The sequence below is a fragment of the Calypte anna genome, chromosome W, assembly GCF_003957555.1.
Source record: "Calypte anna isolate BGI_N300 chromosome W, bCalAnn1_v1.p, whole genome shotgun sequence".
Taxonomy (NCBI): domain Eukaryota; kingdom Metazoa; phylum Chordata; class Aves; order Apodiformes; family Trochilidae; genus Calypte; species Calypte anna.
In genome coordinates this window covers 15,832,505-15,859,499 of record NC_044276.1, presented here as the reverse complement: position 1 = coordinate 15,859,499, position 26,995 = coordinate 15,832,505, and the positions used below count along the sequence as shown (strand labels likewise).

The 26,995-nt window shown below is 44.2% G+C and overlaps 1 protein-coding gene and 1 long non-coding RNA gene across 2 annotated transcripts; both read right to left on the bottom strand.

The window, feature by feature from the left end:
- Positions 1-350: 350 nt before the first annotated feature.
- LOC103528911 (immediate early response 3-interacting protein 1) lies at positions 351-3,141 on the bottom strand. Its single transcript, XM_008494317.2, has 3 exons — positions 2,986-3,141; positions 1,454-1,555; positions 351-550 (listed from the first exon to the last, which is right to left on the bottom strand). Exons 1-3 carry the CDS (start codon positions 3,074-3,076, stop codon positions 495-497), a joined length of 249 nt encoding a protein of 82 aa, XP_008492539.1. The 5' UTR covers positions 3,077-3,141; the 3' UTR covers positions 351-494.
- A 13,418-nt stretch (positions 3,142-16,559) lies between these two features.
- LOC115600144 lies at positions 16,560-24,350 on the bottom strand. Its single transcript, XR_003988824.1, has 3 exons — positions 24,323-24,350; positions 23,983-24,164; positions 16,560-16,667 (listed from the first exon to the last, which is right to left on the bottom strand). It is a non-coding gene; the product is annotated as an uncharacterized LOC115600144 (long non-coding RNA).
- Positions 24,351-26,995: the final 2,645 nt, after the last annotated feature.

Here is a 26,995-nt window from a genome sequence, read left to right as displayed (position 1 = left end):
TCCTTCAATATCCCAACTGTACTTCAATAATTTTTTAACATGTTTGCAGAGCCTAATTTGACTTCTCTTAAACTGTACTGCAGTAGCAATTGAAATTAAAAACAAAAACCATCACTGTTTTCCCTTAATTTCAAAAGAAACTGGGAAGTGTACTGAAGGAAATTCATCCCTGAGTAACGAGACATTTAGAAACTGCATCCTGCTGACAAAAACTGCAATGTGTTATGAGGCAGCTGACAGTATTTAACAGGCAGCAACAGAACTGCTCACAGTCCAACACGTTCTTGCGTTGTTGCATTGATCCCAGTATCTTGTTTAATGAGACTGCAAGTGAGCATGAGGAAATGGGATAAATAGAAATAGTGTCTTTATTGTTTTATCTTGAATTTGTCAATTTTGACAGCTAAATCGTGCTGGATCCCAGAAAACTCAAGAGCAGTGATGGTCAGCAATGTGCATCTTTGGATGTCCACCAGATTTGGCTCAGGGTCTCTTCACCCAAACAACAGGAGGAGAATGATTGTAACTGAGTTCACTGCTATTAACGGCACTGTGGAGAAAGAAGAGTAACTGTGAAAAGTTTCTTTTCCATATCACAGGGCAGCAGAGTTTTGTACTATTTTTTAAGGAGTGGAATCTAATGAAATTAAAAAAAAAAACACAAGACACTTCATTTTCTTATGCAAAAATCAGGATTAGTGGAAGGAGCCAGGATCAAAGCCTAGGATACTAAAAATGAGTAGCAAGCAAGAGCATAAGTATTTTTCTGTCACCCATCATGTTTTAACTTTAACCTAATTTTCTCCAAATGAACCCAAAGTCAGTTTCTATCCTTGGGTTTGCTGTGTTTTAGAATGAATGTACCAGTTTTAATTCTGCAGTGGGCAAGAGAGGTAACATTTGTTACTTCCTCATTATCATCACCTATAGAAGAAATTTTATAGTGAAGAAAATTATCAGTAATTTATAATTTTAAGTCTGTCTTTCCTTCCCTATCCTTTGAGGCACGTAAGGCTGACGTACCTTTAAGAACCCCAGGAATTATATTTCCCTCAGCAGGTACACCCCATAAAATTGAATTTAGCCAAGGTGAAGCTACCTGCACACTCCAACTGATCACTGAGCTCCCCCCCCACCTCCTAAACTTGGAGGACAGACAAGACCCAGCAGCAGAACCACAACTTGAGAGTCAGGGAATGTTTTACACTTTGCCTCAAACTTAGGGCAGCTTAGCTGGGACCTGGGCCCTCCTCCACAGGCGTGAAGGAAGGAGAGAGTGGAGATGATGAGAAGAAATCACAGCTGTTTGGTCAAAGGAAAAGAGTCAAAAGGCTGATGGTACTTCATTAAAGTAACAAATTAAACTTCATTAGTTTAACAGTTTAAACAAAAGTTTAAAGTTGTTTAAACAAAAGTTTAAAGAAGTTGTTTAAACAAAAGATTGTCACCACACCTCTCATGACAGTCCGCACAGATCGGATGAGGTTTGTTAGCTGTGCTTTAATTCCAGGTTCCTCTCCAAATCCTCCGATCCCTTGATCACTTCCCCAGCCAACTGTGTCACATAAAAACAGTCAGAAATGTTAGGAAAACCAAAAAAAAACCATGCAACAAATGCTATCAGCAATATTGTCACTAAATCCCTCCAGGGATGGGGACTCCACCCCTGCCCTGGGCAGCCTGGGCCAGACCCTGACAACCCTTTCCAGGGAGAAATTCTTCCCAAGCTCCAACCTAAACCTCCCCTGGCACAGCTTGAAGCTGTTTCCTCATGTCACAGAATCGTTCTGGTTGGAAAAGATATTTAAGATCAGTGAGTTTAACCAGAACTAACATCAGAAAGACAAACTACACACCGACTCACTTTATGTCACAGTCAGATTTTAAAGCAATATAACTGAGGCAGAACACCTGGACCCAGTGACAGGACCAGGGACTTTTTGAGTCTTGCTGGTCACAGCCCTGACCTGTTTGGGGATGGGTGGAGCAGGGAAGGGAGTGGCTGTTGGTATTCCAAACTGGACTGTGCAACTTCTAAGTTTCTCTTTTCCAGGGACAACTTTAAAGGGATTATTTTTTTCCCCTTCCTTATCTCCCTCACTCTGCTGGGGGCAGATGAGTCCTCTCCCTTACCAGCTTCTGCTTCCCACTTGGATGAACTTGGGAGTTATTCCCCTCTCCTGAGTCTAAAGTGGCTTATTAACCCATCCTGGTTTTCTCCAAATCTCCCTTTTCCTCCAGCTGCTTGCTCATCGAGGAAGCAAAAGACAACCCCAAACCAAATTCCTCACAGTGAATCCTACTGGGATAACCATCAGCACTCCAGCCAAAAATTCCAAGCTCAGCATGACCTCGAGATGTCAGGACTCCCTGGATGAGGATATTGGGTAAGCTCAGACAATGGATCAATCTTTCTTTTTCTTTTCTTTTTTTCTTTTTTTTTTTTTTTTTTTTTTTCCCTGGGGCTTTGGAGCTCTTTGTGTCGGTGTCTTTTCTGTGTTTTGTGGGGTTTTGTCTTCTTTTAATGGCCGAGGATGCCCGACCTGGGGGATCTCCCTTCAGCACCGCAGAAATGCCGGTGTAAAAGCTGAGAAACCTCAGTGAGAAAAAGGCACAAGACGAAAGAAATCACCTCAAGCTGTGACAACACGGCCTCAAATGGAGAGGAAACAGGGGGGAGGGGGAAAAAAAAAAAAAAAAAAAAAAAAAAGAAAAAAGAAAGAAAGAAAGGAAAAAAAAGGATAAATTATGGAATGAAACCACACAGGGAGAAAACCTGACTTCCAGCCTGAAAACATCAAAACAATTCTTTGATATTCAACCCACCAACCCCCCCCGTTACCTTCCCGCTACAGCGTCCCGGGGCGGTTCCTTCCCTTCACCAGGCCCCCCCGGGCCGGCCTGTGAGGGGAGGAAGCGGCAGGGCCAGGACCGGGTCTGCCCCAGGATTTCCTTTCTCCCCCCCTTCACCGATCCGTCTCATACCGTGGCGGAGGAACCGCTCCTCGTGTAAGACAGCGATGGCATTGATGATGAGGAGGGCTGCCTGAAGCAAAGAGTACAGAGAGAACGCCATTGCCCCACGCCGCCATCAGACCACAGGGCGGGAGCGGGACGTGGCGAGCGACAAGGGAGGGGAGGAGGAGAACCCCGCCCCCTCCCCCCCTCCCTGCGAGGTTCTTCCCTCAGGAGAAGAGGGAGGTTTTCTTTCCCCTCTTTCCTCAGGACAAGAAGGACATTGAGGGGTTGGAGTGTGTCCAGAGAAGGGCAACGGAGCCGGGGAAGGGTCTGGAGCAGGAGTCTGCCCAGGAGCAGCTGAGGGAGCTGGGGGTGTTGATCCTTGAGCAAAGGAGGCTGAGGGGAGACCTTCTGGCTCTCTGCAACCCCCTGAGAGGAGGTTGGAGCCAGGGGGGGTTGGGCTCTGCTCCTAAGGAACAAGGGATGGGGCAAGAGGAATTGACCTGGAGGTTTAGATTGGAGCTTGGGAACAATTTCTCCCTAGAAAGTGTAAAAAATAGAGGTTTAAAATTGTAATTTATTGTTTTGTTGAGTGTATCTTTCAATTTAATAATGGTTGCTTATGAAGCCCAAAAAGGCCAGCAAAACTGTTTAGAGACAGAGTTTTGAGCCTTTAAACAGCAAAGGTATTTATTTTCGGATCCGGGGAACTCCCAGCTCGCGCTGGACAAAGAGTTCCGCCCCCCGAGGGAAAGGATTAGGCTATTTATACAGTTACAGGGGAGGTTACATACATATTCATAAGTTTGCAACATATAATTATAATATTCATGATAGGCGGAGTCCTCTCCTGGGAGATGTCGGGGGGGTCTTTGGATGAAGTAAGAAATCTTTCTCAAAACTTGAACTCTTTATCTCTCTTGTTTTCGATGACTTCATCCTCTTGTTACAGAGCAAAATTGGACCCTTGCGATAATTTTTTCCCTTATCTGCTGGTTGTGGCATTTTTATCTTGTCTTTGTGCAGGTGTTTGCATTCCTTTGCTGCCTAGTTAGCCTTGGCAATGCCTTGTTTTGAGAACAAGACCTACACTTTTACAGAAGTGAATCCCTTCGCTGCCTAGTTGGCCTTGGCAGTGTCTTGTTTTTAAAAGCAAGATCTGTACTTACAAGACAGAAGATGTTCACACTGCTTTAGTGGAAAGTTACAGGAATTAATCCCGTCAGGAGTTAACCCTGTCAGGGTCTTTCTCTGTTTCACTTAGGCTGTTTGTTGAAATAGCATGTTATATCCTGTTATTTTAAAGTGTATGTTTAAGCGTACTTATAAGGAAGAAAAGTCAGAAAAATAAGAAGAGGGGGCTGACTGCAAAAGCCCATGAAAATTCCCGCAAAAAATTCCCTCAGCAACAGGACAAAGCCTGCGAAGAATTCCCTCAGCAACAGAACAAAACCCGCGAAACAAGAACCAATGCTGGGAGAGCCCGTGAAACGAAAACCAATGATAAACTGATAAGAGACTAAGGGGAAGGGGTTTACGAAAAGTATAAAAGAACCGGTTTTACATTATTGAACTTGTGAGCCGGTTGGTAGAGCTGCGACTCCCCGGCCACCCAGCACGCTGCAGTGCGCTGCTTTACTTATATTTCTCTCAATAAAAAGTTTTATTGTTGATACATCGAGTCAGCGTTTCTAACGAAAGGGTTGTCAGGGCCTGGCCCAGGCTGCCCAGGGTAGGGGAGGAGTCCCCATCCCTGGAGGGCTTTCAAAGCTGTGGAGATGTGGTGCTGAGGGCCATGGGGCAGTGGTGGCCTTGGCAGTGGTGGGTTAAGGGTTGGTCCTGATGATCTTCAAGGTTTTATCCAACTGATTCCATTCTCTGATTCTCTGAGCCTAAATTGATATTACCCAAGCACCCAACCACCATTAATGAGCCATGCTGCCGGCTGATGGAGAAAGAGCCTGCATCAAGAAGGACCCCAAGAAGCACTTAGCATTTTGCAGGCTCTTCCCCTGCACTCCCTGATCACATTTGGCTTCTGGAAGAAGTAATTGCTGCTCTCACTTCCCTGGGTTACTCACCTCCAGAGAACACTTATTGCTATGGTGATGGCAACCAACAGCAAGAGGCTTCCACTGAGAGACACCATGACAATTTCATAAGTAGATGGTGGTGAACCTTGAAGAGAGTATGGAAATCACAGGTGAGTTTTGCCAGCAAATGGCTTTAAGACATGAAGGTCTTTGTGAAATGGTTGTGACATGCTGCACTGCTGATTGTCCTGCTGCCAGCTGTGCATGGAGGGGGGTGACCAGCTCTGCCTTAGGAAGGTGCTCCTGGGAAACTCCTTTTTCTTCAAACATCTCACAGCTCAGTTTATTAATTCATGGGTCTTTACCTTCCAAAGTACAAAGCTTTGCTGGGCCAAACCCCAGCCTCATGGATCTCTGGGTGGACAAGTCCACCTGGCACTGTTAGACCACAAAGTTATTTCACATTAACCACCTATTCACAGTAAATCCATGGCAGGATCCCAAATCCTACCACCTCTCAAGCCAGCACTTTCCATTCACTTCCACCCATATAAATTTCAGTCTCCATCTTTTTGGGCTCTTGGGTTTAATTCCAAACTTAATGGAGCAAAATGGGATTTATGTCCCCTGTCTATCCTGCTCCCCAAGTCTCTTCTACTGCAAGATCTCATTTTGTTTCCACCATTCTTCCCCCTCTAAAACCCCAACAGAAATGTGTCTAACGTGGCTGATTAATTCATACTTTTCTGAGCCCATTCAAGACTCTTTACCTGCTACCTTACATACTTGATAAGACTCCTATTGCCTGGCACCTCTCAGGAGTAAATAAATATGAATAAAACACTGCGAAACAGATGTAAAAAGCTAAGAAATAGGAAAGTAAACCACCTTCTTCCTTGGAAACCAACGGATTGTGGAAACCTTCTGAAAATCAAAGCCAGCAGACATTCAGATGGCAGTTTAATCAAAATCAGCACATTTATTTTAGATCAGTTTATGACCGAGGCATAAATACTCAATCTGAGCATTTCACCATCTTATCAAATTATCTTTACAACTTCCTCCTGAGACGGATTCTGCTCTCTCACCACTTTGCAGACTTGGGGGAGGAGGGGAATCAAAGGCAGATGAGACAGACACAAAATGCAGAATTGAATCTGACATCAAAACCCTGGATGTTTGTCTTAAAACAATGAACTTCCCCAGGTACCTTGAGTTTGACTTCAGGTTTGTCTGCAGCATCTATTCTTGGCAGGGACCCTGGCATCACACTCTCAGTACACATTTTTATCTAATCTCAGCCAATTTGTCCCAGGACACAGAGGGAGAATTTAGCAGAAAAGGTAACAGAGTCCCAGATTCTTAAACCTGGTTTAAATATTTTCTTTTATTGTCTCCAGAAGTGGAGTGTTTACCTCCTCTAAAAAAAAAATAAAAAAATAAAAAAGAAAGCTCAGCCATCACATACGAAAAATAACTAGGAATGACCAACAATGAGATGGAAAAATAACATGGGGCCCAAAATAAAGTTTCTTGCTTTGTGGCAAATAACAACAAAACCCTCAACCCATCACTGAGATTCTCTAAAGGACGGGTGAAGTTTTCTTCACAACAAGCCTGTGAGGCAGGGCTGGATCATTAACCTATTGTTGAGAGAGGGAAACTGAGGCTAACATTTGCTATTTATGTTTGAATTTCGAGCAGATCTCCTGCCTCTTGACTTTATGCCTTCCCCATGATACAATTCCACTTGTAAAAGCTAAAAATTAGGACATGTCTTATTACTGGGAAGTATAATGGATAAAAAACAAGTGCTTGAGTCAGGTTGAGGTATCACCTTGTGCTAATACTGCCACACAAACACACAGACAAGCACACACGCATTTCCAGATTGCACGTGTGACATGCAGATGTCCAATCCTTATTTTATTCTCTCCAGCAGAAAAATGCAATGTGGAATCATGAGATATATAACCTGGTGCCATCCAGTTAATAAATGCAAGAAGAAACTGCCTGCCAGTATGTTCTCAGGTATCAAAGGAGCTTGTATCTGAGGTCTGAGATATTGCACTTTAAATTCTAGTCTCTTTGTGTCAATAAGCTTAAAATGGAATTATTGGCAAGAGTCTTTGTGGCCACAGGTTGCATAAGAAAAAAGTGAATGACTGAAGAAAAAACAATCCCATAGGAAAATAGCCAAGCCAAACCCACACTCATAGAATCATAGAATTGGCTGGGTTGGAAGGGACCTCAGAGATCATCGAGTCCAACCCTTGAACCACCGTTGCGGTTGCTAGACTATGGCACTGAGTGCCACGTCCAGTGTCTTTTTAAATATCTCCAGGGATGGAGAATCCACTACTTCCCTGGGCAGCCCATTCCAATGCTTGATCACCCTCTCCGTAAAGAAATTCTTTCTAATATCCAACCTAAACTTCCCCTGGCACAACTTAAGACCATGCCCTCTTGTCTTGTTGAAAGTCGTCTGGCAAAAGAGACCAACCCCCACCTGGCTCCAACCTCCTTTCAGGTAGTTGTAGAGAGTGATGAGGTCTCCCCTGAGCCGCCTTTTCTTTAGGCTGAACAGCCCCAGCTCCCTCAGCCTCTCCTCATAGGGTCTGTGCTCAAGTCCCTTCACCAGCCTGGTTGCCCTCCTTTGGACCTGCTCCAGGACCTCAATATCCTTCCTAAACTGAGGGGCCCAGAACTGGACACAGTACTCGAGGTGTGGCCTCATCAGCGCTGAGTACAGGGGCAGAATCACTTCCTTGGACCTGCTGGCGACGCTGTTCCGGATACAGGCCAGGATGCCATTGGCCTTCTTGGCCACCTGGGCACACTGCTGGCTCATGTTCAGCTTCCTGTCGATCCAGACTCCCAGGTCCCTTTCTGCCTGGCTGCTCTCTAGCCACTCTGTCCCCAGCCTGTAGCACTGCATGGGGTTGTTGTGGCCAAAGTGCAGGACCCGGCACTTGGCCGTGTTGAACCTCATCCCATTGGAATCAGCCCAACTCTCCAGTCTGTCCAGGTCCCTCTGCAGAGCCCTCCTGCCTTCCAGCTGATCGACACTTCCCCCCAGCTTAGTGTCGTCTGCGAATTTGCTGATGATGGACTCAATCCCCTCATCTAAATCATCAATGAAGATATTAAACAGAACTGGGCCCAATACTGATCCCTGGGGGACACCACTAGTGACCGGCCGCCAACTGGATGCAGCCCCATTCAGCACCACTCTCTGGGCCCAGTCCTCCAGCCAGTTCCTAACCCAGCAGAGGGTGCTCTTGTCAAAGCTGCGGGCTGCCAGCTTTTTCAGGAGTATGCTGTGGGAGACAGTGTCAAAGGCCTTGCTGAAGTCCAGGTAGACCACATCCACAGCCTTCCCCTCATCCACCAGGTGGGTCACCTGATCATAAAAGGAGATCAGGTTGGTCAGGCATGACCTTCCCTTTCTAAACCCGTGTTGGCTGGGTCTAATCCCTTGCCCATCCTGCAGGTGCTGTGTGATTGCACTGAGGATGATCTGTTCCATGACCCTGCCAGGCACTGAGGTCAGGCTGACGGGCCTGTAGTTTCCTGGTTCCTCTTTCCGGCCCTTTTTGTGGATTGGCGTGACATTCGCCAACTTCCAATCATCTGGGATGTCCCCAGTGAGCCAGGACTGTTGGTAGATGATAGAGAGAGGCCTGGCGAGCTCTTCTGCCAGCTCCCTCATCACCCTTGGGTGGATCCCATCTGGTCCCATAGACTTGTGGGGATCCAAGCATCTCAGTAGGTCACTGACTGTGTCCTTCAGGATTACAGGGGGGCTGTTCAGATTCTTGTCACCTTCTATAAGCTCCAGAAGCCATCTGTCTTCGGGGTAACCTGTCTTTCTGTTGAAAACTGAGGTAAAGAAGGTGTTAAATACCTCAGCCTTTTCTTCATCTTTATATGAGGGATGAGACCAGCTCTGAAATGCTGCTCAGACTGAAATACTGTATGTGACACAGAATCACAGAATAATTTGGGTGGGAAGGGACCTTTCAAGGCCATCCAGACCAAGCTCTGCAGTCAGCAGGGCCATATGCAACTGGATCAGGTTGCTCAGAGCCCCGTCCAACCTGACCTGGAATGGTTCCATGTTGGGGAAACAGTTCAGAAATATACAGATTGTGAACAATCTTGACTTACTTCATCTTAGGCTGCAGTGGGTTAATGGTTATTGAGGCCTAGTTACAGGTTTCTAAAAATGAGCTAATGGGAAAGAGATAACTAATTGGCAGCGGAAGAGAAAAATATTTATGTGAGAAGAGTGGTTCCATGAGAATGGAATGTGTAATTGGAATACAAAGCCACCTGCATGATATGATGGTGTAAACAAGGGTTCTCTATATAAGTGAGTGCAAATTATTAATAAACGATTTCATACGATCATATTGATGGGTACATGGAATCCTTAAGCCTCCGCGAACTTTTTTCCCACAAATGGCGCCCGAACAGGGACTAAGGGTGGCCCAGACCAGGGACTCTCATGCTATTGCTTCCAGGAGCGATGAAGACAGCTGGAATGAGAGGGTAGCGAAGAAGCCAGTTGAAAGAAGATTGCTGCCCCGGCAGTCTATGTAGCTAGTGCCCGGCTACGGAATAAACGAGATCGGAATTGAAGAATCTTGCCCTGATCAGGTGAGCGGCTGGGGAGGAGATGGGGTCTACGCTCTCTAAAGAAGAAGAGGCAGTAGTTAAGCTCCTCCAATATATTCTCTTTAAGAGAGATTTATCATATGATGGCAAATCCTTACGAGAATTGCTGAAATGGGCACGGGATAGAGACTTGATCTCCTCGATGGGTACCTTTTTTGAATTACCTACTTGGGAAGCCATAGGTACTGCCCTATGGAAGAAAATTAGCGAAGGAGATAAGGAGGCAGGACGCTTAGCATTACTTTGGAAATTGTTTAAAGAAACTTTAAAAGAGATGGAAAGTGAAAGAGCGGCAGCCGCCTCTGTTTTCGCTGCGCCAGTTCCCGAAAAGACCAGTAAAAGCATTAAGACTGGTAGCTCAGCCGCTGCGGCTCCTGCTAGCGAAATGCCGCCGGCGCCTCCACTGAATCCTTTTGCCAGTAGCCCGTTGCCACCCTTACCGGGACTTCTCGGCACCACAACATCGCGTGGACAGCTGGAATATGCGGGTGCAGGAGAAAGTACATCTTACGAACCCGATTTGCCGCCTCCTCCGAGCGAGGATGAGTTAAGACAATTTTTTTTAAATAATGAGTCTGGTACTTTATCTGAAGCCCAGCATACTAACCGATCGGAAGCCCTACAGAGCACAGAGTGTCCACCGTTGTCAGATAATCCTCTTATCAGCTCAGAACGAGAAGGGTCTGTTGAAAAGTTGTTAAACAGCCTTATTCAAAAACTGGGGGATCTTACAGCTAAACCAGCAGGAGAGCGCTCGGGTTTAGAGTCTTCGGCCCTGGTACTGCTTAACTCTCCACAGACTCCTCCGTGTGCGGAAGCAATTATTCCACCTAATTTGCGGAATCCGGTTCCTGAGCTTCCAGGAGAATCAGGATCTGGACAAAGGTGGAGAGGGGTCGTATGCGATGCAATAATGGAGGGACAGTTTGTACCTAACTTGTCGGCGTTCCCCGTGACGATGCAAGCGGATGGGACACGAAAATGGGAGCCTTTTGATTGGAAAATATTAGAAAAGGCTAGAGCGGCAATAAGTCAAAATGGCATTAAGTCTCCTATGGTACAACAAATGTTGAGATACATTTTTACATGTGATTTGTTGATACCGCAAGATATATCTCAATTAACTGACATTTTGCTTTCCCCCCTCTCAATTACTATTGTTTTCTAGGGAATGGCAGAAATTATGCAGTGCCGAAGCATCTCAGCCACAACAACAAGATGACCCATTCATTGTATGGTATTCAGGTGCAAATGCTAATGGGTCAAGGTCCTTTCCCCGGTAGCAATTTGCAAATTCGGTTTGCGACACAGGTGTTGCAATTAACTCAAAAACTTGCTTTACAGGCGCTGACATCGATCCAGGAACCTGGCCGACCGCATGTTTTCGCTCATATTAGACAGGGTTTAAATGAGTCTTTTCCTGACTTTGTTGATAAACTGTTCAGGGCGATCCAAAACCACCCTGATTTGGATGAAGTTTCCAGACAGCGTACGTTTAGGGTTTTAGCTTTTGATAATGCAAATGATAAAACAAGGCAAATTTTAGGACCATTGCCTCGAACAGCTGAGGTTGCAGATATGATTGAGCTCGTAGAATGCACTCGGCAATCGGAAAAAGCCGCCTTTATGGCTGCGGTGCTAAAAGATGTGGTGTCAACAGCGCCAAAAGGCAGGTTGCCGAATGATAGAAAATGTTTTAATTGTGGTAAAGCGGGTCATTTTAAATCGCAATGCAGAGGTGCAGGACCCAGACGGAAATGGTGCTCGAATTGCAATAGAGATAATCACAATACATCTGAGTGCCGACAATCGGGAAACTGGCTGCGGAGCACAAATTACCCGCGTGCCAAGACACAAATTCGGGGAGCCTGGTCCGCTGGTCAGGGAGTTCAGGGACCTCAGGGGCCCTGGATACCATCAGCTCCGCCACGTACGGGAGTGCCGGAGTTGACGTGGAAACCGCAGTAGATGTAACATTGTTAATCACTGATGTGCATTTAGTGGAATCGAATATTCAGGGACCCTTGGGACATAATTTGTGTGCTTTACTTTTAGGACGGTCATCTACTTCTAGGCAAGGTATTTTTGTAGTCCCTGGTGTGATTGATGCTGATTCTACTGGGTTGGTAAAAATTATGGTTTATACTATTACTCCACCGGTATCCATTCCAAAAGGCAGTAGGATAGCACAATTAGTACCATTTGTGTCACAGGTACCATGTAAAGGTGACAGGGATAGAGGAAGTGGAGGTTTTGGCTCCACTGGAGCACCACAGGTTTATTTTGCAATGGATATAATGAAAGGGAAACCTGAGGTAGAAGTACTTCTCAGATCTAAATGGAATGAGACTATTACACTGACAATGATGATTGATACAGGAGCAGATGTCACAATAATTTCTCAGCAACATTGGCCCTTAACATGGCCCACCGTACCATCCCCCGCAAGTATTATGGGGGTGGGAGGAACGCAAGCGACTAGGATTAGTAAAGATCCAGTTGCTTTGCAATTTACTGACGGGTCTCAAGTGTCAGTTAGACCCTATGTCATGCATGCACCTATTATGTTAATAGGGAGAGACGTACTCAGTCAACTGAATGCTAGACTTGTAACACAGCCTTTTTAGTAGCGGTCACTGAGGGGCAGCCTATCCTAAAAATCAAGTGGTCTACCAACGATCCTGTCTGGATAGATCAGTGGCCGCTAACTAACGAACGGCTGCAGCATGTGAAGGAATTGGTACAAGAACAACTCATGGCTGGACATATTGTACCGTCTACATCACCATGGAATACGCCTATATTTACAATTCCTAAAAAATCTGGAAAGTGGAGTTTACTGCATGACTTGCGTGCTATCAATGCAGTCATGGAGGATATGGGAGCATTACAGCCTGGACTACCGTCCCCGGTAATGTTACCAGAAAATTGGGATCTATTGGTAATAGATTTAAAAGATTGTTTCTTTACGATTTCTTTACATCCAGATGATGCTGAACGTTTTGCTTTTTCAGTTCCTTCTGTTAATAAGGCTGAGACAGCACAAAGATATCACTGGATTGTATTACCGCAGGGAATGAGAAACTCCCCAACAATGTGTCAAAATTATGTTGCCTGGGCCCTGCAGCCTTTACTGTCGCAATTTCCTGAGTTGATTATCTATGACATTTTAATTGCAGGGAGAACACTCAATCACAACGATGTTTTAGCTCATTTAACACAGATTGTAGAACAACGTGGTTTAAAAATTGCTCCAGAAAAGGTACAGAAGCATGAGCCTTGGAAATATCTGGGGTGGACAATCACAGGGAGTGCAGTATGGCCACAGAAGGTTGCTTTTAAAACAGAAATTAATACCTTAAGTGATGTACGGAAACTTGCGGGTGATATCCAATGGGTGAGGTCACTTTGTGGGATTACTAATGATGATTTACAGCCTTTGATTGATCTTTTGGGTACCACGTCTAATGTGACCGATAAAAGAGAGTTACAACCCATACATCAAAAGGCCTTGACTGTTATTCAGGAGAAAATTTTAACGTGTCATGCATCTCGCTTTGTAGCCGAGTTGCCGATAACGTTAATGGTAATAAATTCAGGTCAAGATCGAGTTCATCCTTTTGGGTTATTAGTTCAATGGGATGCCAAGAAAACACAAGCTTTAAGAATTTTAGAATGGATCTTTTTGTCAATCTGCTTACGCAAAACAATCACAACAAGGGTTGCAGTCTTATCTCAAATTCTTATAAAGGGCAGAGCGCAATGTCAAGACATTGCTGGAGTGGACCTGGGACAGATCATTTTGCCCCTTATGCAGGGCTATTTGGTTTGGCTACTGCGAACTTCAACGGACCTGCAAATAGCCTTGGCACAGTTTGGCAGGGAAATAACGAATTCTTACCCCTCATATCGCTTGTTACCACTTTTATCTAACATGCAGTAGGAGTCATGTAGGTTTTTGTCTGACAGTCCAGTGGACGGCATTGAAGCCGAAAAAGGCCAAGCAAAACTGTTTAGAGACAGAGTTTGAGTCTTTAAACAGCAAAGGTATTTATTTTCGGATCCGGGGAAACCCCCAGCTAGCGCTGGACAAGGAGTTCCAAGGGTTAAGGGAAAGGGTTAGGATATTTATACAGTAAAAGGGTAGGTCACATCATCCTTACATACATATTCATAACAGGTGGAGTCTGGGCGGAGTTGTCTTTTTGGGGATGTGTTCGGGGGTCTTTGGGGGTCTTCAGATGAAGTAACGAAGTCTTCCTCAGGGTTGAACTTTTTACCTTTCTTGCTCTTGATGACTTCATCCCCTTGTTATAGAGGATAATTGGACCCTTGCAATAAAACTTCCCCTTATCTGCTAGTTCTGGCAGCCTCATCCTGCCTTTCGTGCCTGTGTTTGCACTCCCCCAGTGCCCAGCTGTCTCAGTGGTGCCAGGACTTTACACTTCTAATTATCTCCAAGACAGAAGTTAATCCCGTTAGGGTCTTGACATGTCTCATCTGCTTTTGGTCACTTCTTTCTTAGTTTATCCCTGAATTCTACTGGTTATGAACACAAATTCATTAACATATATTACAAGTTCTAATTCTACATAAAGTAAATTCACACAAACAGTTTGGCCTGATCCACTCTCTTCTTCATTCCCCCCTTTCCTTAGAACTTACGAAATCCTTCGTCAAGTTCCAAGGGAAGGTTCTCATGCCTTTGAACCATTGTCCACAGTACTCGGATCCTTTTGACTATATCATTCAATTTATAGTATAGCCACACATTGAAGAAGGAGAACATGAGAATCATTGCAACCATGACTATTAGAGGGTATATCAGGTAATGGAGTACTTGCGCAGTCACAGGGGAGCATCCTGTAAAGATATCCCATGCGTGACGCTTCCCTACTCGTTCTATCTTTGTTAGCACCTGCTGTATACCTTTTGAATCATGTGTTACTTGCCAAAGCATGCGTTGTGTAGTTCTGTTAACTTCACGGACTAATTGTTTTATGTCAGGGTGTATAAGCATTGCCTTCAAAAGATCAATATTCATGCCTATCTGCAATTGGGGTACATCATGATACAGAGTATACTTAGCTTCAATCAATTGCATAGTGGTTAGTGGAACAGAATAATCAAAATCACAGCCTACGATTCTAGAAAAATTACACACACATAAATTGGTACCATTAGCTGTCTCAGGACAATAATCAATGAAAATATGATGGCACAATGTTCTAATACATGCACAGCCATTTCCTACATAGTAAACCTGTGATCGGTTGTCATTATGGGGAAACATTTCAAAAGTACACAATCTATCTTCAGCATCTAAGCACAAATCTTCATTTTCTATGACAGTATTTTCACAAATGTATCCTAGTTGTTCTTTGGGAATACAGGCTTCTGTGCTAATTGATTGCCATTTACTCCTGGAGTAGTCAAAACTTGCCCAAACATTATGGCCTATGGGTCGAATTACGACGTTCTGATGCACAGTTCCTAAAGTCAGGACAGGAAAGATGGCTTTCTCTTTGGCAGCACTAATAGTGAGCACATAGGCCTCGATTTGCTCACCTTGTGAGTAAGTAAAATTTACAAGTTGCCACCATGCCTGATGATCCTTCTCGAATTGGGTCGTAGAGCTATCTCTCGCTATCATTTCTTTTATTTCTTGGGGTAGTATTCCGGATGTTCCTTCCCTCAGAATTCCTGCAGCTACTGTTTGTACCCACTGCTGTGTTTGAGTACACTGAATAGCGAGTGCAATCTCTCTGTTTGCATCACCAGTGTACTCTGCAAGCTTTAAAAGGTCTTCAGTGGTGTGATTAGCCACTAGGGTCAATAATTTAGTTGCTAGTGACTGTGTTTCTGCGAGGCTAAGTATGGATGAGCTCAAAGGCACTTTGAGTTCCCCCAAATGGGAAGTAATGGCACTTAATTTATTTACCAATACTTCTTGGTCTATCGTGTTCAGTACCCCTAGCCCAGTGCCAAACCATCCAGTGACATCTCGTTGCACGCGCCTAGGGCGCGATCTGGCTGCTAACCATGCCTTCCAGCCCTTAAGGCTTTGCTGGATATAGGGCCAGCAATCCTGTCGTAACTGAGTAATGTTTGTTTGGATGTTGACTTGAATTTTCTTCAATGAGTATGTAGGATCTAACAACAGCTTTAACCCATTTGATTGCCTAACCACTTGAGGTCCTACCTGGGTCAAATTGTATGCTCTGTTGCAGCTTGGAAGAGGAGTCTTTGCAGTCTTTTTATTAGATACCGTAGCGTTGGAACGCTCAGTGAGTTTTATAAGAAACATGTCGGAAGCAGCTCCGTATTTGCTAGACCATACACATGTGACTGCGATTGGATGTTCCAGTATTATCTTTACTTCACACTGAGCTTCGTATCTTTCCTTTTCTTTATCCCCTTCCCAGGTGCAAGATGCTGGTCCCTCCCTTTTGACCCATGTCCCGGGTCCCAGGTTAAGTGTTAGTGACACAGGTTTCAAAGGTGTCACAGTTAGTTTGATTAGATCACCGCCCTGTCTTTTCACAGTATTACTCTTACACTCTATCTGGATTTCATCCCCTTCTTTCCCTGTTAATGAATCTAATTGGCCTTTATTTTGACTCCAGTCTTTTTGCTCATACAGCTGGTCGTTACGTAACACATGAATGTTTAGGCCAGACTCGGGGTGTAATGCCACTCGTGGTGTACCAACCCATGGTATTGCCTTAACTATTCGTGCACTCGACAGTGGCCATCCCCGAGCAATGTTTTGTGATAAGGCCATACTTATCCAGAGTCCAAACATCAACACTAAAGGTCGCCAGTCCATAATGTTGAGCTTGTTCAGGAATGTTCTTGGCATTGCTCAGGGGCCCTCTTGACTCGGGAGTAGTGGATCCAGGTGGGTCGCTCCTTAATTCGGACTGCAGTGAAGGTGGTGAGCAACACTCGAAAGGGTCCTTCCCATTTCTCTTGCAGAGGTTTCCCTAAAAGATTCTGAACATATACCCAATCACCAGGATTAAAAGGATGCAGTTTACAATCTGGTTGCTTAGGTTGGTGATCCATCACCACCGTGGCATTTTTATCAAAGTGTTTCCCCACAGCTATAACATAATCATACACATATTGATTACCTATTTGATCTACAGCCTCACTATTTACAGTCTGCATTGCATAAGGTCTCCCATATAAAATTTCAAATGGGCTCAATTTTTCTTTTGACCGGGGCTTCACCCTTAGTCTGAGTAGAGCAATAGGTAAGGCTTGGTACCAGTGCAAATTAGTTTCCTGGCATATTTTTGCAATTTGTTGTTTTATAAGATGATTCATCTTTTCCACTTGCCCACTAGCTTGGGGTCTATAGGGCGTATGCAATTGCCATTTAATTTGCAGTGCCTTACTTATTGCTCGCACAATTTTAGCACAAAAGTGCGAGCCCCTGTCCGAGGAGATGCTCCTAGGCACCCCGAACCTCGGAATAATATCATTAAACAAGACTTTAGTTACTTCTCTTTCTTTGTTTGTTCTGCATGGGAACGCTTCAGGCCACCCAGAAAATGTATCAGTCAAAACCAAGAGGTACTTATACCCCCCTTTCCTTGGAAGTTCAGAGAAATCAATCTGCCACACTTCCCCTGGGAATTTTCCTCTACCAATTACTCCCTGGTGTACCTTTGTTCCCGTGTTTGGATTATTTTTCAAACAGCGTTCACATTGGGATGTGACCTGTTTCACTGCTGTAAACAGCTTTGGCCCTGCTATTCTAACTTTTAAATGCTGATAAAGGGGATCCAATCCCCAATGGGCCTTGTCATGTTCTGTCTTTACAAATTGCCATACTAATTTCTCTGGCAGCACTAGTTGTCCTGTTTCTAGCTGACCCCATCCACTATCTAACATTTTACCTTTGTTTCTTTGTATCCACTTATGGTCTGATTCCTGGTACTCTGGTTGAAAATTAGTGTCCAATTCTTCTGGTACCAGGGCCAATACTAAATCATTGGCTCTTGCAGCAGCTAATTTAGCTTCTGCATCTGCTGCTCTATTACCTATTTCTGGAACGGTGTTACCTTTCAGGTGCCCCTTGCAATGCATTATGGCCACTTGGGTTGGGAGCTGAACAGCCTCCAGCAACTGTAGGATTTCTGTTGCATATTTTATGGGTCTTCCCTGGGCAGTCAGCAGTCCTCGCTCCTTCCAGATTGCCCCATGGGCATGCACGACAGAGAAAGCATACTTAGAGTCCGTCCATATATTAATTCTTTTCCCTTTTGCCAGCTCGAGAGCTCGGGTAAGAGCTATTAGTTCGGCCTTCTGTGCTGAAGTTCCCACAGGCAAGGGATTTGATTCGATTACCTGCTCTGTTGTAGTTACTGCGTAGCCAGCCATCCTTACTCCCTGCTTTACGAAGCTACTGCCATCTGAGAACCAGTCATCTGCTCCTTCGAGTGGCTCCTCCTTGAGATCCGGACGGCTGGAATACACAGCCTCGATGGTTTCTAGACAGTCATGCTCAATTAGCTCTGCAGACACTCTTCCTTCTAGGAATGATGCTGGGTTGACAACATTAGTGACTTGAATGGTTATGTCATCTGATTCAACTAAAATTGCCTGATACTTCAGGAACCGAGAAGGTGACAGCCAATGGCCACCTTTCTGCTCCAGCACCACTGATACAGTGTGGGACACCAATACAGTCATTTTCTGGCCCATAGTGAATTTTCTGGCCTCTTCTATGTTTATGATTACTGCAGCCACTGCCTTCAAGCATGTGGGCCATCCTTTACTTACTTCGTCTAGTTGCTTAGAGAAGTAAGCCACAGCCCTTTTGTATGGTCCCAATTGTTGAGCTAGGACTCCCAGGGCCATTCCCTGGCGTTCATGTGAGAACAGCCAAAATGGTTTTGTTACATCGGGCAGGCCTAATGCCGGAGCTTTCATTAGTTCTTGTTTCAGTCTTTTAAAGGCTGTTTCTGCCTCAGGAGTCCAGACTAGAATATTTTTAGACTCTTTCAGCAAACCATAGAGGGGTTTAGCAAGTATGCCGTACTGGTATATTCACAGGCGACACCAACCTGTCACTCCCAGGAAGGCTCGCAGGTCTCTCACGGTTTCAGGCCTGGGCATCTGGCAGATGGCTTCTTTCCTCGCTGTTCCTAGGGATCGCTGTCCTCCAGAGATCTCGTATCCAAGGTAGACCACCTTTTCTTGCACCAGCTGTGCTTTCTGTTGGGAGACTCGATAACCATTTAAACCCAAGAAATTTAACAACGAGATTGTCCACTCAACACATTGTTCTTCTGTTTCAGTTGCTATCAGTAAATCATCCACAGATTGCAGAAGGTTGCCTTCTCCCTGTGGCCGCTCCCACTGCTCCAATTCTTTGGCCAATTGATTTCCAAATATTGTAGGGCTATTTTTATAACCTTGAGGTAACACCGTCCAGGTTAGTTGTGTTTTCCTCCCTTTACCAACAGATTCCCATTCAAAGGCAAAAATCTTTTGGCTTTCTGGGGCTAAGGTAAGGCAGAAAAATGCATCTTTCAAATCTAACACTGTAAACCAGATCAGATTATCTTTGAGTTTGGTCAAAAGTGTATAAGGATTGGCTACCACTGGATGTAGAGTCTTTGTAATATCATTTACAGCCCTTAAATCCTGTACCAGTCTGTAAGTCCCATTTGGTTTCTTGACTGGTAATATTGGTGTATTGAAATCTGATTCACATTCTATCAATAGCCCTAATTCTAAAAACCTTTCTATCAATGGCTCTATTCCCTTCCTATCTTCTAGCCTCAGGGGGTATTGCTTTCTATTTACTGGTTTGGCCCCTGGTATTAATTCGATAACGACGGGAGCAGCCTGTTTTGATTTTCCAGGTACATCAGTTGCCCACACGGACGGATATGTTCCGTTTGTGATTCGGGTGATGTTATGATTATCAGATTCTGGTTTAGCACAACTGATAGTCAGACTTAGGGCAGTTATGAATTGTTCTTCATTTACCTGGAGTTTAAGTTTGTTTTTATCAAATTTTATTACAGCTCCTAAATTCTCTAATAGGTCTCTCCCTAGCAGAGGTTTTGGAGAATTAGGTAAGTATAAGAATTGATGAATCCCCATCTGTTTCCCAATTTTTATTTAAGAGGTTTCAGGAAGAAAGCCTTTTCTGCTTGGCCTGTCGCTCCCACAACATGTACAAATTCACCAGATTTTGGTATTAATTCCTGATTTAAGACTGAATAGGTAGCTCCAGTGTCAATTAAAAAATCCAGTTCCTCTTTATCTTCCCCTAGCTCTATTTTAACCAGTGGGTCTGCTAGGGAATGACTCACCGGTCCTCTTCAGTTATCAGTGTCATGAGCAACTGGAACAACAGATGCCCCTCCAAGTTCTCTTTTTAGTTTAGGGCATTCTAGTTGCCAGTGTCCCATTTGGTGGCAATAAAAGCATTTATTCGGGTCCACCTTATTTTGCTGAAACCTTCCTCTTCCTCTCATAGAATAACCACGCCCTCTACCTCTAGCACTTGGAGGCTTTGGGCATGCATTTACTGCTGCTATAATTCTGGCAAATTTCTTACCCTCTTTCTTGTCTCTTTCTTGTTCCCTGTTGTTATACACTTTCCAAGCCTCATTCATTAACATTTCCAGATCTCTATTTGCAGGATATTCAAGTTTTTGCAATTTCTTTCTGATATCTGCACAACACTGCCCCATTACCAATCCCAGCAGTTGTTGTTTACCTACATCTGACCCAGGGTCTAAGGGGGTATATTGTCTCATTGCCGCTCTAAGCCTTTCTAAAAAGTCTGTTGGTGTTTCATTCTGTCCTTGTCTTAGTTCAAACAGGGCTGCCCAGTTTACTGCTTTCGGTATTGCTCTTCACAAGCCCTGTGCAACTAGCCTTCTGTATTGCAGCAATAAATCATATTGGCGTGGGTTGTTTGGATCCCAGTTTGGATTACTGGTCGGAAATACGACATCCACAGGCTCCTGTAGCAGTTCAGCCCGTTCCCTTCCAGTTTTTAAAACAAGTTCCTTTTCTGTCTCTGATAATTCAGATAGCATTAAATCGATATCTCCCCAGTCAACGTCTAAATTCTTTGCAGTTAATTCAAACCTCCTTGCGACTCCTTCTGGGTCTCTCCTTAAATTTTTCACGTCCTCTCTCCAATTATTAAGGTCGCTTGTGGTAAATGGTACTTTTATCCGTGCTTGCTCTCCTAATTTGGGCATTACTTGCCGAAGAGGGGTGTCCTGGTTTGGACCAGGATAAAGGTGGTTTTCTGTTTCTGTACTTTTGCTTTTAGCTAAGTCCCTTGTAAGTAGCTGCACTTGCTGAAACTAACAGCAAGTTTCTCAGTGTCTGTTTCTAGGATTGATAACACTTGATGTTTATAGTTACTGCTAGAGACTAGTATGCAGAGCCAAGGACACTCAGCTCTGAGGAAAACATTTTACCGTCCAGGAGGACACAGAGGCCCCACCTGAGCCCTCCTTTAGGGAGGAACGGACAAGATAGATGCCAGAATTGACCAAACAGAGTATTCCATCCCATATACGTCACACTCAGTATAAATTTGAGGCATCACGTGGGCCGAGCCAGATCTTTTCCTGATTTCCTGCTTCCCTTCCTTCACCCGGCATCCTGGAAGGATCCTGTCTGTTCATCTGCCTGTGGTCCTGATCCGTGCCAGCCCATATCTGTGTGTTCCTGCCTCCAGTTCCCGACTGCTGCCGACTCCAGGAGTCCAGCCTGGACTTTCCCAGGGCTGCCCTACAGCCTCGGTGGTGACGTGAGAGTTATTGGGGGAGAGGGGGGAGGAATGTGGTATCCATTTTCCTGTATATTTGTATATATTTAGTAATTTTTCCCTATTTACCATTACTGTTTCATTAAAGTTGTGTAGTTTAGTTTCTAACTCATAAGTCTCTCTCCCTTATTCTCTCTCCTTTCTTCATTGAGGGGAGAGAGAGATTAAAGAGAGCGTCTGTTATTCGGTTTAATTGCCGGGTCAGTGTTAAACCGTGACAAGGGGCTATTGTATAGCCCTCTGGGATTTCTTTTTCTCCCTCTCCTTCACTGTCTCTGGTCTGAGCTTTTACCCTTTCTGCTTCAGCTTTTTCTGCCTTCAGTCTCGCTTTCTCTGCTTCTATTTTTGCCCTATCTGCTTCAGTTTTAGCCTCTATACTAGCTTTCTCTGCTTCTAGTTTTGCCCTCTCTGCCTCGGCCTTAGCTTTCTCTGTTTCTAATCTCACTGTCTCTTCGGTCTGAGCTTTTACCCTTTCTGCTTCAGCTTTTTCTGCCTTCAGTCTCGCTTTCTCTGCTTCTATTTTTGCCCTATCTGCTTCAGCTTTAGCCTCTATACTAGCTTTCTCTGCTTCTAGTTTCGCCCTCTCTGCCTCAGCCTTAGCTTTCTCTGTTTCTAATCTCGCTGTCTCTTCGGTCTGAGCTTTTACCCTTTCTGCTTCAGCTTTTTCTGCCTCCAGTCTTGCTTTCTCTGCTTCTAGTGTTACCCTGTCTGCCTCAGCTTTAGCCTCTATCCTAGCTTTCTCTGCTTCTAGTCTTGCTACTTCTAGCCTTGCTCTCTCTGCCTCAGCTTTGGCTTCTACCTTAGCTATCTTTGCTTCTAATCTCGCTTTCTCTAATTCCAATTTTGCTCTTTCTTCTATCTTTGCCATTTCTGCCTCCCTTTCCTTTTCCTTTCGCTCGGTCGCCCTTGTGTAATATGAATGGCTAGTTCCTTCTCCGGGATCATCTCTCAGGTTTTCGGTGCCTGCTCTATTCTCTTTCTTCTTTACCTTTTTCCCTGTCTCCTTCGGGGCTTTCTCCTCGTCTTTGTCTTTCCCTGCCAATTTTTGCGGAACACATTCCAATTCCTCTCTCTCCTCACTTTCCAACTCCTTTCTTTTCTCGCTTTCTAATTCTGCGAAGCTACTGCTGCTTTCTTGTTGTGCCGTTGGCAGTGGTACTCCACATCCTAGCACAAGAGGCTGATATTCTTGGAGGCTAATGGTACTTTCTGCATCACTGCCTTTTTCTGTCGGTTTAAGGCCTCGTTTCCCTGTACTACAAGCATCACCACAGCGTTCCTTAACTTCGCTGTTCTCTGATCCCGTTCCAGGGCTAAAACCAAGGGATCTTGGGGTGATACATTTATTCCACAATCCTTTTGCCATTCTGGCTTATCCCTTAAAGTGAAAAACATGTCTGCATATATCACTTCATCCCACTTTCCTCTTCTATGGAGAAACAACATAAGTTGTTGGATGGTATTATAGTTTAAACTTCCCTCCGGTGGCCACCTTTCCCCCTCATTTAGTTTATACAGTGGCCACCAATCTTGACAATATTTCACAAGTGTCTTTTTCCTTATATTTCCTCCCGGGATTCCACCAAGTTCTTTCCAATGTTTTAAAATGCATCCCAAGGGGGTTTTAGCATCGATTTCCTTACTCTGTTCAGTCCCCATTATGCCTAATCACGAGGTTACAACTATTAGAACCCTTTCTGGATTACCAAATTCTATTCAGATTTCAGCAACTTACAATTTCAACACCTTACTCAACTTATTCTAGCATTCAAGCGCACTTCTTATTTTTGTTTCCACAATCCACATTCACACCAGTCGCTTTGTCCGTCTCTGGCTGGCCCCCTCGCGGGTGGCGCGGAAACGCAGATCGGGACTCCGCACTCGCTTCGCAATTAAATTGCGTCTCAGTCACTCACTTTCACGCACACACACACACTTTCAGTCGGAACTCTGCACGGGTAAACTTTTACACCAAAACCTCACACGTTGCTTTACCACCTACGGTCACAAAATGCCGCTATAAACCTCGAATACCTGCCGGTGTTGCGGCTGCCCCCGCGACCCCCCCCCCAAAGATAAAGCTATAAAACTTTTCTTTGATGGGACGCGTAAATTACCCAACACACTTAATTCGCTTAAAGAGAGAATTAACACCAAACACTCAAAACACATATATTACTCGCAAGTAATACAACATGATCATCAATCACCATATAATCATATGAACCACAGCATTACCAAAACCCCTTTACCAACACAATACAACACCGAGTGTATTTTCCCACTGCTGTGATCTTCAGTTCTGCTGGGGAATTGAACCCCGGAGAGGGACGAACTCAGCACTAGACAGGACTCCAATCCGTCAGCCTGGGGGCGTCCCCCGCGTCCCTGTGAATCCTAAGAGCTCAAACCTCCTGGGGGACTCTAACCCCCTGGGACTCTAACCCCTTCTTTCCTAGAGGCCTCGAAACCCAAACAAATATATATAAATACCTTTTCAGTATGAGGTAGGTCTGGTGTCCGTCCGCGCGTGGAGCCAAGGGAGTAGGGGAGGCTTATCCGACAGAATTCGTCGGGGGGCCCCAAAAGCGTCCCCGGGCCCCTCTGGATCACGGCACAACGGAGTCCAGTCCTGCCGCGGTCGCCAAAATGAAGCCGAAAAAGGCCAAGCAAAACTGTTTAGAGACAGAGTTTGAGTCTTTAAACAGCAAAGGTATTTATTTTCGGATCCGGGGAAACCCCCAGCTAGCGCTGGACAAGGAGTTCCAAGGGTTAAGGGAAAGGGTTAGGATATTTATACAGTAAAAGGGTAGGTCACATCATCCTTACATACATATTCATAACAGGTGGAGTCTGGGTGGAGTTGTCTTTTTGGGGATGTGTTCGGGGGTCTTTGGGGGTCTTCAGATGAAGTAACGAAGTCTTCCTCAGGGTTGAACTTTTTACCTTTCTTGCTCTTGATGACTTCATCCCCTTGTTATAGAGGATAATTGGACCCTTGCAATAAAACTTCCCCTTATCTGCTAGTTCTGGCAGCCTCATCCTGCCTTTCGTGCCTGTGTTTGCACTCCCCCAGTGCCCAGCCGTCTCAGTGGTGCCAGAATTTACACTTCTAATTATCTCCAAGACAGAAGTTAATCCTGTTAGGGTCTTGGCATGTCTCATCTGCTTTTGGTCACTTCTTTCTTAGTTTATCCCTGAATTCTACTGGTTATGAACATAAATTCATTAACATATATTACAAGTTCTAATTCTACATAAAGTAAATTCACACAAACAGTTTGGCCTGATCCACTCTCTTCTTCAGCATAACGGTCTTTACGGATGCTGGAAAAAAATCCCATAAAGCTGTTGTTACCTGGGAGGAGACGCCTGGGCAATGGAAAGAACATTTAATTCAAGGGAAGTCATTTGACTCTTTGCAAACCCTTGAACTTACTGTGGTTATTTGCGTTTTTGAAACATGGAATAATACTGCTGTAAATATAGTCTCTGATCCACTTTATGTAGTAGGTATTGTTTTAAGAATGTATCATGCCATTTTGAAGGAAATTTCGAATAAGCATTTGTATTTCTTATTGCAGAAGTTATTGAGACTCTTAGCAGAAAGAGAACATCCTTATTTTATCACTCATATCCGGAGTCATCTTAATGACCGAGGTTTGGCTATCAGTAATAACCAAGCTGACCATTTAGTTGCACCAGCGTGGACTGGTCCTTCTGTTGATGTTTTTTCACAAGAACGACAATCTCATGCATTTTTTTCATCAATCTGCTAAAGTGCTAGCGAAGCAATTTCATTTACCTCTGGGGGATGCCCAGGGAATTGTGAAATCTTGTCCTGATTGCCAAAAGGTTGATCTTGGTATTGGGATGGGAGTCAATCCTAAAGGTTTAAAATCCTTGGAACTGTGGCAAATGGATGTCACTCATGTACAACAGTTTGTACTCTTAAAATATGTGCCTGTTGTTAAAGATACTTTTTCTATGGCCGTTTGGGCTTCTGCTCAGACTGGTGAGGCAACGAAACGTTATCAGATATCTATATGTATCCTTTGCTGTTCTTGGAGTACCTCAGTTCATTAAGACGGATAATGGCCCCGCTTATTCTTCTGCTCGTTTTCGGCAGTTTTGTGGACAATGGGGTATTCGACAAGTTACTGGTATTCCTCATAACCCTACGGGTCAAGCAATAGTGGAACGTTGCCATTCGGTACTAAAGACACTCCTTGAAAGACAAAAAAGGGGGGAGGAAGGGAGTCCTCCTCAGGACCAGTTAAGTAAGGCTGTATATGTCATGAACTATTTACGCCTTACAGGAGAACGTACAGAACCTCCAATATTGATTCACCAAAAAGCTTTAGCAGACTTTGCTTCGGAACCTTCCCACAAAATTTTGGTGGAATTCAAGAATTCCATTAATGGACAATGGGAAGGGCCAGCAGAGGTGAAACTGACTGGTTGAGGTTATATGTGCTTACTTACAGGTACTGGAGTGCGTTGGGTACCAAGCAGATGGGTTCAGCCATGGAAACAAATGCCTTTAAATGCAGATTCACAGTGATGATGTTTCTTATACAAGTATTTGGTTTGGGAGATTGTACTGATTTATTTTATTTTAAGCTGATTCCACCAGATTTTAGTAGTAATAGTGTTTTGGTTTTTAAAGTTTTTGGTAGGTGTTGTTAAATTTTTCTCATATATTGGTAAGGAGTACGATAAAGTCATGAGAACGTTTTTCAGAGGCCGAGAATTGCTGCGGAGAGAAAGAAACTTTCCCCCCCGACTCTTTTCCCCCGCGGCTGCTTTTCAACACCCCCTCGTGTGGCTGGTGATTGCTGCCAGCAAGTCTGCTACAGCTGCAGCTGCTGCCTCTGTCCCCTAAGATACTGTAGCTGTGAGCCCTGCTGGGAGGGGGGGAAAGGACACCACATAGCCTCATAAAAAAGAAAAGAAAAGAAAAGAAAAGAAAAGAAAAGAAAAGAAAAGAAAAGAAAAGAAAAGAAAAGAAAAGAAAAGAAAAGAAAAGAAAAGAAAAGAAAAGAAAAGAAAAGAAAAGAAAAGAAAAGAAAAAAAGAAAAGAAAAGGGAAGAGGAGCGTATACCCTCATGAGAAGAAAAAAGAGCGTGACCTCATGAGAGCACTAATGAGTTATCAATAACATTTTTGATCAAACTGGTCAATGCAACAATTGGGCCTAGAATATAAGGGAAAAAATTTGAAATTTGGGTTTCTTGCTGCTTCATTTCTATCACACATAGCAGCAGGAAAAGCCTTTGGTAAGAATTGATAAAAATCATAAAATACACCAACTAGCTTGTTAGCTTACAGACTTAATTAGGCAAGGCTTATCAGTTATATATGTTATTATTGCTTTTGCATTATTGGTATGCTATTTGCATTATTAGTATGCTGTTTATGACAATATATCATTAGCATGTTATCTTACGTAATGAAATAAGTCAGAATTGTTCAAAAACCAAAAAGGGGAATACCAAACAGCATA

Bases quoted from the DNA above. Each gene is read 5' to 3' on its own strand.
- LOC103528911 (XM_008494317.2), bottom strand. From the start codon at position 3,076: ATGGCGTTCTCTCTGTACTCTTTGCTTCAGGCAGCCCTCCTCATCATC. The intron at 1,556-2,985 runs GTATGAGACGGA...TATGTGACACAG, and splicing joins GGAGCGGTTCCTCCGCCACG to TTGGCTGGGGAAGTGATCAA. The intron at 551-1,453 runs GTGTGGTGACAA...CTTTCTCCACAG, and splicing joins TGTGCGGACTGTCATGAGAG to TGCCGTTAATAGCAGTGAAC.